At 39.8% G+C, this 14,006-nt stretch overlaps 1 protein-coding gene across 2 annotated transcripts; it reads right to left on the bottom strand.

The window, feature by feature from the left end:
• Positions 1–119: 119 nt before the first annotated feature.
• Positions 120–12,868, bottom strand: tfcp2l1 (transcription factor CP2-like 1). Of its 2 annotated transcripts, none has more exons than XM_061054020.1 (15): positions 12,699–12,868; positions 12,095–12,273; positions 9,200–9,273; positions 6,474–6,579; positions 5,652–5,758; positions 5,397–5,549; positions 5,132–5,242; positions 3,449–3,552; positions 2,362–2,413; positions 2,142–2,235; positions 1,918–2,008; positions 1,365–1,447; positions 769–911; positions 452–503; positions 120–350 (listed from the first exon to the last, which is right to left on the bottom strand). In XM_061054020.1, exons 1-15 carry the CDS (start codon positions 12,755–12,757, stop codon positions 313–315), a joined length of 1,446 nt encoding a protein of 481 aa, XP_060910003.1. In that variant the 5' UTR covers positions 12,758–12,868; the 3' UTR covers positions 120–312. The 2 variants fall into 2 exon arrangements, with proteins under 2 accessions (XP_060910003.1, XP_060910004.1); XM_061054021.1 differs by having other exon boundaries at positions 12,095–12,243; positions 12,699–12,867.
• Between the last annotated feature and the right edge of the window lie 1,138 nt (positions 12,869–14,006).

Raw genomic sequence — 14,006 nt, 5'->3', positions numbered from 1 at the left:
AAACAGACCGTTTAGAAATGTAACGGCTGTTTCTGGTTTTAGAAAAAAGCATCCCACTCTGTAGTTAAAGGAAGTTTTCTGTAATATTGTCAGAAAGTTACAATAAGCATCAGAGCCTGTAAGTTGGAAAAACAGATTTTTTAATGGACATGATTAAATATGTTTACCCTTGGGGGTTACTTCTCATGCGTTACGGACTGATTCTGAAAAAAAGGGCTGTAGTTACAAACTCTGAAATTCTTCTTTGACTGACTGAAATATATTCCGCACACTTCCACTGATGAAACGTTGAACCTGCAGAGCAGCTGTTGGTTATTTCAATACGACGTGGTAGCCGTCTGTGCTTCCGTCTGGAAAAAACAAAACGGTGAAAGATCAGTAAAACTCCAAAAACTAGGCCACACATAGGAAATATGTTGTGAGTTTAAAGGTTGACTAATACAGTTATTACCCCTTGTAGTGCTGAGGATAAAGCTTGTTTCCTCCTTAAAGTTCTGAACCATCTGAAAAGTATGGATGGACCAAAGTTGACATCTTATTTGCATTTCCAAATCATCATCATCATTAAACCCCTGTTTTCCATACAACCAGCCTTTCACAGGTTCTGTTTTTAGCTAGGTTATAAATGCTGACAGGACGGGTTGAACTTATTCCAATGATGAACATGAGAACTGCTTAGTCTGTTTCTTTTATCTCCAAATGTTGTTTTTTTAAAATATATTTTTGGGCCATTTTTGCCTTTTTTTTCTAGCCTTTATGTCAATTTACCTCGTCGGACACTAACACATGAATCCCGGAGGGGTTTTGTCTGTAGATGTGTGTGATTTGCTGTGGAGTGATGCTGTACAGCATGGCGATCTTTTCAGACAGGTCCAGCAGTGTGAGCTCCTCCAGGTACAGAGCGTGGTAGACTGCAGAGAGGACAGGGGAGACAGAGGAAACATAAGAACAGCATACAAGTCAATGTCCTACTTATGGAGGACTCCAAGTGTTGCTGTGAGTTTTATTGATGTTCTCTTGTAGACAAATATTGTTTTCCTCATATTACCACAGCTACAGTGAATTACTAGAAACTACTAGAAAACATTTCCAGAAACCCTTAAAGACCCGGTCACCCCTTTGAAATATTAAAAATGGTAGCAAAGAGTGTGCAAATAAAGCCAGGTAGACCTATACAAGTAGATACAATACAATAAATCTGATAAGATCTTATTGTGTGCAAATAAAAGTTTAGATTTAGTTAAGCAACATGATTTTGAAAGTATTAATTAGTGAATACGTTTCAACTTTAGTGATCTCAAGTGTTACCATGATTACAATAATTATGCTTTTGCATAAGCATGTTACACTTTGGATGCACTCACCGTCTCCCCCGCCTGGTTTGGTGGGAACTTGATTTCTGGCCTGCTGCTGACACACGTAGATAGTTAGGCGGGGCTGTATACACCTGAGAGATATGAGCAGAGTACGAGGTAGAACATGAATAAACACGACACAAGATGGTGGGTTGTTTGCCTTGTTGTTCACCGAAACGGAACTTACGCTACAGTTTCTGAAAATGTCTTTTAAACATTTGGTATAAACTGTATCATTAATGTATTTTTCCATTCTTTATGTCACTTTTTGTCAAGTTATCCGTTAAGAACAACAACAAAAAGATGTGACGGGTTTGCATGGAGGCAATGACTTTTGCATTTGTCCATCTTCCACCAACACCTATAATTGTTTTTCTCGAGGCCACATTTGCAAAAGAACGATCCACTGAGGAAGTTTTCAAAAAAAGTTCCACGTTCAGAAAACCAGTGTGACAACAACCACTGTGCACACAGATCTGCGGAAAAAAAACTCCAACAACACTTAGCCAAGCTAAGCCAAATACTAACGAGAATGGGTAGAGTGTTCACAGTAATGCCTCACCTTCCTTTCATGGTGTTAAAAAGACGGATACCATCAGCAGGGCCACAGATCTGGATCAAATCTTCTTTGCTCATCCTCAACAGATCAGCACCTGCAACAACGACAGATCATATTTTCCCCCTTCCTGCATTTCATCACTGAGTAAGTCAGCTGAGTGCCAGCGCTCTCTTAATGTATAATAATTCCATGGATTTTTATGTTTTGTATTGTTGGCCCCAAGTTACCTGAGAAGCTGGAGAAGAGCCGTGAGAAAGGAGAGAACCTGTGACGGTGCAGCCACTGCTGAGTGTCCTGCAGCGAGGTCGATGGCAGGAGGTGCTACATGTCAAAAAGAAGAAGAGCCCTTGAAATGAGTATAGCAGCACAGCATCCACTGTCTCCAAATAATGGCCTAAAAGGAATAAGAGAGCAACATTAACACCGCACTGTTCTATTGTTACTTACATCTGAGCAACTGGGCATGAGCAGCTCCCCCTGCTGGTTTGGGGAACAGTTCCTTTAAAAACATGCACATAAGGAGGAAAGAACATGTAAGGTGATTGGTTGAGTGTTTCATCCGTCAGTTAAATAATAAATTCAATGTTTTTCTTAAGCTGTGTTTACAGATCCCAGGTTGGTAACATTTATGCTCCTGCACATACTGGTGAGCACCCATAGAGGGAGCTGTTGCCACTGTAATGTCACACCGGTGGTTCAAGGGGACTTTTGGCTTGTTTAAACCTGGGCCCTTATGTGACATATTTTTGATTCTTAATGAACAAGATTACATTATTCACTTCAGAGCCACCAGAAAAAAACTTCTACCACATCTACCACTGCCTCTGCCAGGTTTTTCCTGTTATTGTGGTGTCTCCAACTAACCCATAGGAACTCAAAGAAATCCCAAGCCAATACTGAAAACGAACATGTTGAGCTCTGACTTGACAGGCAACTTCTAAATTCTGCAATTACATTTTTTTTGTCAATGTAGCCATGTGTGTTTAAAGAGAAGAGATGTAAGTGCTGTTTTTTGGTCAACAAAAAGCATCTATTCCTATTTAAAAGCTCTATCTTTGACAGGAGTCTTTCTGCATTGGTACAAACACCTGAGCCTCTCAGTGACAGAAAAATACGTATCTGTTTGTGCACATACTTTGACTGTACCTGAAAGACTGTTTGGCAGCCATGACAGCTAAGAAAATCTATTGGTTTCAATTCCAACATTTTGTGCACAGTTTCATCATTAAGATCCTCATAAACGATTAACTAGGGCCCATATTTCAAACTAACAAATTTATCCTTTAACCATAACCTAGTAGGATCATTTCCATCGCACACCGCCAAAAATGAAACCAAGGAATCTTCTGAACCCAAGCCTGACCAAAGAATTACATTTCTGCAATGAAATCTCTTCGAAAGCACAACTTTTACAAACTTGACGTTCATCAGCGGTCTACAGGTCTACAGGTCTACACTCCAGGACAAAACAAAATGAATGTGGTTGCTGACAGAACACAAATGGTGACGCTGCAGGGCTTTAATGCTGACTCACCCATCGGTGAAACTACAGGATGTCGGGGAGCTGTGGTAGACTGGTGATGGAGCGCTGCTGCTGCTGTGGTTGGTGAAGTTTAGAGCATCAGGCCAAGGAGAACACTTGATAGAGGAAACAGAGAAAGAACAGAGGTGTTGTCTGATTATTCATCAATGCACAGTTAGACGGAGGTCCTAAGACTCTTTCAGTCACTTTTTTACCAATTTTTCCCCACATTAAAAATATCCATTTTGACAGTAGAAATCAAAACATGTTTACATCCTGGTACAAAAAACAACTTTGGTCTAACTAACTAACACACACTATAAAAACTATAACTAACTAACACACTATAAAAACTATAACTAACACACATTATAAAAACTATAACTAACACACACTATAAAAACTATAACTAACACACACTATAAAAACTATAACTAACTAACACACTATAAAAACTATAACTAACACACACTATAAAAACTATAACTAACTAACACACTATAAAAACTATAACTAACTAACACACTATAAAAACTATAACTAACTAACACACTATAAAAACTATAACTAACTAACACACTATAAAAACTATAACTAACTAACACTATAAAAACTATAACTAACTAACACACTATAAAAACTATAACTAACTAACACACTATAAAAACTATAACTAACTAACACACTATAAAAACTATAACTAACTAACACACTATAAAAACTATAACTAACTAACACACTATAAAAACTATAACTAACTAACACACTATAAAAACTATAACTAACACACACTATAAAAACTATAACTAACTAACACACTATAAAAACTATAACTAACACACACTATAAAAACTATAACTAACACACACTATACAAGGGAGGGGGGGCGTTATAACTCATCCTGTTGGATTCTATGTAGGATATGATCTATAGACCATCATGGACAACACTGGTCATTTCTGCAGTTCATCAATAGTTGTACTTCCTGTAAGCACTGCTGCAGGGTCGGTGTCAGACGAGATGAATAACAACAAACTGAAGAAACTTCAGATTCAAACTGAGTGATGTGTTTGACTGTGAAAGAAAGCAGCATGACTATGTGTGTCAGAAAACACTACATTCAATGTTTACAGGACAAGATCCACAAAGAGTTAATAGGTAATGCTTTGTCACCAGGGGGCGCCATTCCCAGCTTTACCTGTGCAGTCTCTGAATGTAGACGTTTGAATACTTTAAAAAAAAAAAGGTGTTTTTTAGAGAAAAGGATCACTGGACTCATAGAGTGCATGTTTGAGTAACACTTAGTCAGAATATGCTGAGTCACTTGATTTCCAAAGACTAACTAAATGGCACATCTGGGGTCTCAATCATTGACAGAGCTCAGCGGTGAAGGCAGCACACTTCTGAAGGAATGGCTGAAAACAGGCAAAGCAACACATTAACATTAACCAGAACGCTTAGCCCTGGTTTAATGTGGACTGTGTGTAGGAATGTTTTCTCACTTGCAGGTCAAGCAAAGTAAATAGTAAATCCATTATTTTGTAGCTTCAGTGCTGAGGAGATTACATTAATATCCACACAAGACAAGAGTGTAGCTGTGAGGTCAATAAGATTGCAACACTTCAGACAAAAAGAGAGCAAACAGACAGTCATCTCAGGTTAGATCTGTTATGTTATGTGGACAGTTTGCCTCACCTCTTTCAGCACGGTGGTCTCGTGGGACAGTTGATACTTTTCTCTGTCCTGAGGCATCTTTTTAGCGATCTTTTCCCTGTCTGTCTTCAGTTTGCGATCAGCTCCTTTAGGCTGCCAGAAAAGAAAGAGACGAGAAGAAAACCAGTTATAAATATATGAATGTGTATTTCTCATGGATGATGTCGCCCGGTGGTTAATACAACATAACTTTGTGCTACAGGTACAGGCTGTAGCAGAGACACATGTCAGGATGAACGCTTCTTACCTTGAACACTTTGACCTGGCAGCTGGAAGAGTGGACGTGCTCCATGTATTCCCTGTGTTCATTGGTGGTAAAAGTGTCCACCTGGATACGAAAGGGGACTCCCTTTTCCCCGCCATGCTTCCTGGGGGTAAACTCGGTGCTAATGCAGTTGACCTGAGAAGACGACGCAAGAGAGGGTTTGCTTACTGTAAAAGTTTGTGGCATGTGCTTTGAAGGCTTCTCCAGAGGTTTAGCTTGCGACTGATTAAATTGTACCTGGATGAAAACAGAAGCGTTCTTCACAGGATCCCAGAGAAACTCGATGGTGTTGAGGTGCATAGGGTGGGATCGAGGCTCCATTATACCCACTGACAGCGGGATATCTGCAAACAATCAGTCAAGATGGTTCACATTCATTTTCTCAGTGGGTTGGTCCTGAACTTTGATCAAGTCTTACAGTATATGAGTTTGTGTATGAATTGCCCTGAAGTTTGGTGAAATCCTGAAGTTTTTTGGCCTTCAGTTTTGCAGCCTTGAGTTTGGCATTTTGGCCGTCGCCATCTTGTTTCTGTTTTGTTTTTAATTTTAAACTAGAAGCCAACTTATATGGAAAGAAGAGTGGATACTGATTGCTATAAGCTTGACAGTTTGTGTCCCGTATATGGAGGCTATAGTCCTCCAAGTGGACGGACCGGCTCCTTTCCTGCATGTCATTTCCCACTCTCTTTCTCCTGATTTCCTACTCTATCCACAGCCATATAAAGGCAAGAAACGTGCAAATATTAATCTAAAAACAAAGAAAAAAGAAAAGAAAACAACATGGGCTACTGTTGTTATTCATCAGATTTGTCATCCCAATGCTATGGAGTGTAATTCACTCTCTTGCCATCATCTCAAAAACTCCATATTTGGTCTCTCTGCCACAATGTGCGTGAAAGAAACTGAGCTAAGACTGATACTGGGAAAAGTTTCATAGTATCAGACCAAATAATTGATCTTCCCTTTTTAATGAATATCAACACTTTGTATGTTGTTTGATCAGGTCTTCTTTTCAGGGATCTTTGTTGGGTCTATCATTTGTAAGTTAAGTTCTCTCACCTATATCCAAGATCCGGTCCCCGGGTCTGTTCCACCTCCATCCCTCCAGCTGCTGGTGCTCCATATACTGCAGTCGACGGTCATGAAACACCACTCGAACAATGCTCTGTGAACAGGCAGGATCAAGAGTTTAGGCCAGAGCACAGCTACAGCCTGAGCGGGGAAGCTGTCACACAGCCAAACAGCTGGACTGTTGGGCAAAGTGTGAAAAAGCTCCCCTCTATCAACCAATCAAACATACAGAGGTCATTCTTCACAGAGCATCTGCACATGTCCATCAGGACAATGAGACGCGGCACAAACACTGACTTCCTGCCTACAAATCAGGGCTTCCACACGCACATGGGCAGCAATTTAAAGATAAATGTTTTGAGATGAGAATAGTGTCATCATCCAATGGTGTCTTTGAGGACTTTACAAAGTCTTGTTTGGTGATATTCAAGCATATAAAATAAGGGAGTTTTTACAAAGTCACCAAACAGATCAAAACAATCCATCTGTTAGCTTTCCAGACCTCAGAAGTTTTTATTTGCCGCTAACGCACAAACTTTTCAATCTGCGTGGGAACCCTGAAAAAGCAGGAAGAAATCTTTTGACCATCCATGCACCCGTCAGAGCCAGTAGCTGTTGCTGCTGCCTCATGACACCACCCTTGTGTTAGCTAGCATTCATCTTGTCACCATATCAAACAAAGATTAGATATGCAGTGCATGGGTTAGGATTTCATCAAAGGATTACTCTACTTTTTTTTAAATTATATTTTATATATTATATTTTAAAGCTTGGCCCTAATTCCTTACATATTTAAGGGTAAAAAAAAGAAATCTCTGCACGCCTGAATGTGTGACAGCTGCATCAGGTGAGAGTGGAACTAAAGGACAATAAAGGGAAACGCTAACACACACTGTCTCACTTTTTGCTGACACATTGATTGAACCACACAACATTTCAGTGTAAACGACTTAAACGATCAGGTACGATGGCAGCAGCAAGACATTTCCATGTATACCGGTACTTGAAGAACCAAAGAGAAAGCTTCAGTTTTCCACCAGCCAATCAGAGAGCCACTGAGACTGATGATCACCTGAAGCTGCTTAGTGCATCATCGGCCAGTACATTGTTTTGAGAAGTCAAGATAAATCACAATACATGTTAAATATTCATGTAAACTTTACACCCTGCACATTATAAAGTGAGTTTCATCATAAGTACCATCCTGTCATAGATGCATCTCCACCATAAAAGTGCATAAATAGTCACAAGACTTGAAATGTCACATCAGTGAGTGGCTCTCTGATTGAGTGATGGAAAATGAAGGCAGTCTCTCTGGTTGTATTTATATACATTGACATTTTTTGATGCTGCCATCGTACCTGATAAAGGACAGATAGACCCTGAGCATTGAGGGATTGAATAAATATGTCAGCACAAAGCGAGACAGTGTGCTTTTCTCATGTCAACATATCTAAAGGTCAAAATGGGACTATATAGGGTCACCTTTAATCGGGATCTTTCCTTTTGACTATCTCTCATTAGTACCCTGCTCCCTTTCGAGCCGTCCTATTCAAAATCCTGGCACTCATGGGATAAATCACCAGATTGGGTTAACAGCCTGTAAAAACATGTACCATCCATTGGCACATTTATGGGGGAGGGAGCATGCATGAGTGAGCACCAGAACTTTAAAAAGCCCTGGACCCGGGACGTCAGGTGTTTGCAGAGAAGCCACCTGTTTCAGAATTCTTGTGTTTCTAGGATGCTACTGTTAACATTAATGTCTCAGTGATGGCGGTGGCAGCCTGACCACGGAGACATGGTGAGTGGATGCACACACACAGAAGTGAAATAAATGACCCTGCCTGCCCTTAATGAGTGTTTTAACAAATGTCTCTGCAGTGAAGGAGTCACTTCTGAAATGTCATCATGTATAAATAGGCTATACAGTAAGTAGTATGAGAGAAATTATGGGCTGATGTGTAAGTGAGAAAGCACTACAAGGCCCTGTGTCCACCTGGCATTTTTTTTTCCGAGCGGTAGCGTCTTTTCTCAACTGTTTTTAATGAGTAAAGAGCGTTTGCAGCAGCAGACGAACGCCTGGAGAAAAAGCGCAGCATCCAGTTCTTCTGAGCGCTCCTCCTTTGTTGTGCGGCCGCTCCGAGCGCTCAAGTTGAAAATCTTACATACATTAATCTAGTTATGCCTCCTACGGATCGTGTCTTGTACCCACATCCTCTTAGCTCTGTGTCTGCTGTAGTCAAAACATAGCTACAGTAAAAAAAAACTGAGCAGTGTCGGTCATACAGCGGCCGTTGTCAACAGACGGTTGTCAGCGCACAAATGCTTCATGCAAGTGCTCCCGAGCGCACAGTCAGCGCCTTTCTGCCCGGAAAAAAAGCTACAGGTGGACACCAGGCCTAAGCAGTCCTGACATTATACATTTTCAGGAGTGCATGTGTGTGGCTGTGGAGGCGCCAGCATGAACCACGGAGAGTGTGTTTATTGTGAAGAGAGCATGTGAAGTGAAGACAAGTTGTGTGTATTTGAGGAAATGGGTAAGTTTGGGTGATAGTACCAAGCTCTTCAGGGTGGACACCCCACCCCTGAAGTGGAAGGGAGGGTCGAGGGACCTTGGACAAACCAGCAAAGTGAAAACATAAAAACATTGAGAAGAGAAAGAAGAGAGAGAGAGGTCACATGAAATAACACACACAATGCCTTACACCTACCTTTACATATTTGCTGCTTATATCTGTATACTCCACTAGTTTTCTGTTTAGCATACGGATTTCGTAGGACTGACCTACATTTTAAAACATTAAGAAAAACCTGATTAAAATTTTTAAAAATGGGAAATCAGTCAATCATAAAAGAAGGGGCAGTGGAGATAGAAATTAATATAAATCAAGTAGGCCTATACTTATAAATCATTAAAAAAAAAAAAAAAACGTTAAGTGAAGAAATAAAGGCCAGACATGATGAAACGTTATACTGAACAATCAAATAGTCAGGTCGGACATGTTAAGAATATCTATTTGAAACATGTTGATGATTTCTGGTTTTTAAATTTAGAATTTCACATTAAAAAAATAATGAATTAATTCCCCTTTCTAAAAAGTAAGAATTCTTAAGAATCCTGAATTGAATCTTAGACTTTAACTTTCTTCCATAAATTAATCAAAAAAAACAATTAAATAGATATAAAGGTCAAATTGAAAGTCAGAATTCAGAGATAAAACTAACGTTAGGATACTGACTCGATCAGTAAAGAAAAGTTCTAAAAAAAACCCCATAAGGGGCAGAATTCTTAAAGAACTTTAAACTTGTATTTCTGAGGTTTTCATTATTTTTTATAAAATTTGAATCGGCAAAAAACTTCTGAAATTTATATTTTTTTCTATTCTATTTTGTATTTCTTTTCAAATCCAAATTTTAAAGTTGAAGTCACATATATTAATTTTAATTCTGTATTTAAATGTGTTTTTTTTAATCTGAGAATAAAAAGTCAGAAGAGTTTAAACTCAGAATTTATTTTTTAAAATCTCTGATTTTAGAGCTTATTTTAACAACTTAAGTGTTTTTAACTCTTGTCTTTATGATTTGCATTTCCATAAAGATATTTTCTCTCATCCTCTCCTGAGGCTATCGAAGCTTTTTCACCTTCACAGTAATAAATAACCGTGATGGTGAAACATTCATCGTCATTGTTTACATGGCGATGGAAAAGTTTCCCATTGATGCATTTTTTAAAAGAACGCTTACGTCATTTTTTTTTTAAATCCAACCAAATGACTGAACAGCAGATAAGAAGGAAGACTTGTTGATCAATGAGGGTAAACAAATCAGACGAGAAATGTCACTGAGTTAAACAAGAGAGGAAGAAATAATCAGAAGGTTGAGTTGGGGGGGGGGGGGGGGGGGGGGGGAGCAAAGGAGAGGAGGAAGAACAATTTGTAGGAGCATTAAAGTAAAGAAAAGACGTGAGATATAAAAGATTAAAGATGAAACTGATCCAAGCTGACACATTGAGGAGCTCATGTTGCACAAATCCGCAATGAGAAGGTCAACATTGAATCATTGCAATGCTTTTCAAATCCTACTTAAACTATTTTAACATGAATGCTTCATTTCTTTGTATTTATGTAATCATCGACAGGAAGTCTACAGAAGCAAAAAGAGGCCATAATGGTAAAAAGTTTACAAGTGACAAAATATCTAATCGAGTTGTGATGCTGTTCTCTCGACATGACATACAAAAGCTTTAACAAAAAACGTTGTAACTGGCTAATATAACGACATAGATTCTGTCATCTCTATGCATCTCTCAAACAGCTGTTTTTTTTATTAAAAAAAATAAAATTTTCCCTGATGATTTTAAATTGCTTTCAAAACAAATGCACAGGCCAGCCACATCGAGATCTTTAAAACGCTGTGTATACTATTTCTGTCCACAGGGGGCTGCAAATCGAGACAAATCAAAACAATTCCTAAAAGGCTTTTTATGTCAATGTTTTATTATCGGAGGTGCCGATAGCCTAGCCGTTATGTTGCGCCCCATGTATGGAGGCTATACTCCAATTGCAGCGGGCGTGGGTTCAAATCCGACCTGGGTCCTTCACAACATGTTACCATCCCCACTCCCACCTCCCAATATTTCCTGTCTCTCTTCAGCTGTCCTGTCAAATAAATGCAAAAAAGTCAAAAAAACATCTTATCTAAAAAAAAGAAAGAAAAATACTTTCCTCTGATTTTAATCTGCTTTCAAAACAAACGCAAAGGCCAGCCACATCGAGATCTTTAAAACGCGGTGTATACTACTTCTGTCCACAGGGGGGGCGCCAAATCTAGCCAAATGAAAACAATTCCTAGAAGGCCTTTTATGTCAATGTTTTAGTGGCAGGGGCGGCGATAGCCTAGCGGTTATGTTGCATACTTTGTTTACGCAGGATTTAACCCTCGTCGCAGCGGGCGTGGGTTCAAATCCGACCCCAGCCCATCCCCCGACTCTCCTGACAACGTTTCCTGTCTCTCTTCAGCTGTCCTATCCAATAAAGGCAAAATAAACAAAAAAAAAAAAAACATCTAAAAAAAAGAAAAATAACTTTCCTCTGATTTTAATCTGCTTTCAAAACAAATGCTAATGCCAGCCACATTAAGATCTTTAAAACGCGGTGTATACTACTTCTGTCCACAGGGGGGCGCCAAACGAGACAATTTAAATAATTCCTAAAAGGCTTTTTATGACAATGCTTTAGTATCAGAGAAAATGTTACTCAGAATATCATCTTTCCGAAAGAATAAAAGATGAGCAATTTTCTTTAATTTAAATTCTATTTGCAATAAAAAACGGACAAAATCATTTGTGTTTTAGGTAATCAGTTGTTGAATGTTTTGCATACAGAACATTTTAATACTACTTGTTTTTTGCCTCTCAGTGCTTCGGTGCAGAGTCCCACACCGCTGTGTGAAATAAGTTCACACTGATATGGAGAATTATCAGGAGATAAATTGGATTTTAAACTTTGCATCAGCACTAATCTAACCCTGCAGCTGCTTGGATTCCATGTGACAAAATGAGCTCCAGTGCATTTAGTCGAAGTGGACATGCACATCCAGATAGCTACCTTGGTTGAGATAGGTGAGACTCTCCTCCTGCTGTTTTACAGCCGGTGAGGTGGCTGCACACAGAATGCACTGGAACGGCGTCCTCTTGGCACCGGTTTCAGCCATAAGCCTGGCTTCTTCGTTTTTCAAGAAGGGTGCCAAAGCCTCTCTGCAAGAGTCCAAGTAGAGAGACGTGGGGCTGAGCGTGGAGGACAATAAAGGTGATTGTTCTTTTATCTAATCATTAAGTCAGATGAACAAAGGTTGATGATACAAAACACAGTGTCACTCATTTAGCTCATTTAGGTTGCATTGCTCTGAAACAGAAAACAAAGTCTATGTTACAGGTGTAAATATTGATTCTGAATGCTCATTTGAAATAAGTCCTGACGTGTTTTGGAAAATCTTAATTTTAAATGTCAGTTTCATGTGAATTATTAAACACTTTGATGTCTTCAGAGTTACTGCAATTCTGCACATTTAAAACAACAAAAAGAAGCCTCACTGCCTCTACTTCTCTGCACATATTCTTGTGCAGGTAAACATCACTGCTTGGTACTGACACTTTGCAGATTAAGCTTTCCTCTTTGAAAAATGGCTGAAGTGTCTTGACATGTGCTTTACCTAATGTAACTAGCAGAGTGCTGGTGGTAGGACTCAGGCTGGGAATGGCAGAACAGCATTATTTCCAGTGCAGTGTCTTCTTGTATCCCGGGACCACAGGGAGGACGTGGAGACAGACAGAGCTACGTATGTGCCTGCTTGCTTCAGCTCAGAGAGGTTTGCAGCACAGAGTCCGTTGCCTCCCTCTTATATCGCCCCTGTGATGTCACCGGGACAGCCAGGCACACCTCCAGGCACACCTCCCCACTCCCAATGTCCAGCTGGGTTGATGCATTAATAGCAGCTTCTCGTGACCTCTTGTTGACACTGGTAACAATATGGCCCTAAAACAAGACTTCAGGCACACAAAGGTAATCATCTTTGTGGGTAAACTTTGCAAAACAAACACGAGATGGTCCGCTTCTTTTTTTGGGGGGGGGAGGCTGTGAACATATTTATCCTCTGATTTTTTTGGGGGGTGATTACAGATCTAAGAACAGACATGGAAGAAGCTTTGATATTTAAGATAATAAAAGGAAGATATCAATTGACTTATAGGAGATTTATGGCAGCTAAAGTTGCCTTTACAAAGAGGGTTTGCTGTTAAAGAGTACACTACAGGCAGAAACAGTTAAACTCCAAACATCACCTCCTAAGGCCTTTTTGTACTAATAACTTGATTTAGTTGCGTACAAACCTCTGCGGCTTTTCCCCGATCTTTTTTTTTTAAAACTCCTGGAAAGGGCCAGAGATATCTCAGAAAGTCAGGTTAATGTTTACACACAGACGCTTAGCACACCTCAGCGCTCAGATGAGTGGGCTTGTAAACGGATGGACAACTGGGAAATGTTGTTGTCAGTATCCCCCTGGAGGTCACAGAGCAAGGTTCAACGTGTAATGGACAGAAAACTAGAGAGACATACAAGCTTTGAGTGGTTAGTGTTTTAGAACCTGGGACATTTGTTTTTGTTACAAACTTCAGGGTCTCTGTAGAGTCACTCATGTTTGGCTTCTGTAACAAGCAGTGAAACTACAACAGTGTTCAGGCCTTAACCGTATAAAACATGAATGTGGTCTCAGTGACGCCACCCGTCGGTTTCTGAAGCAGTGTTGAAGCCGTAGGATGGCAGACGCCATATTGGAAATGCTCAACCTAAGCTTTGAGTCGTACAAGCCAAGAGCTGGAGCCTCCTGGCTAACAGCTTTATTGTCATTTTTAATGCCTGGTAACACTGCTGGCTTGTAGGTGGAAGAGCCTTTTTCTGCTGCAATGGTTTGTTAAAAACGAAACTCATGAAGGTACAGGACAAGATCGACAATAAGAGGTGC

This window comes from Labrus mixtus, chromosome 13, assembly GCF_963584025.1.
Source record: "Labrus mixtus chromosome 13, fLabMix1.1, whole genome shotgun sequence".
NCBI lineage: Eukaryota > Metazoa > Chordata > Actinopteri > Labriformes > Labridae > Labrus > Labrus mixtus.
This window is presented reverse-complemented; position numbering and strand designations above follow the sequence as displayed.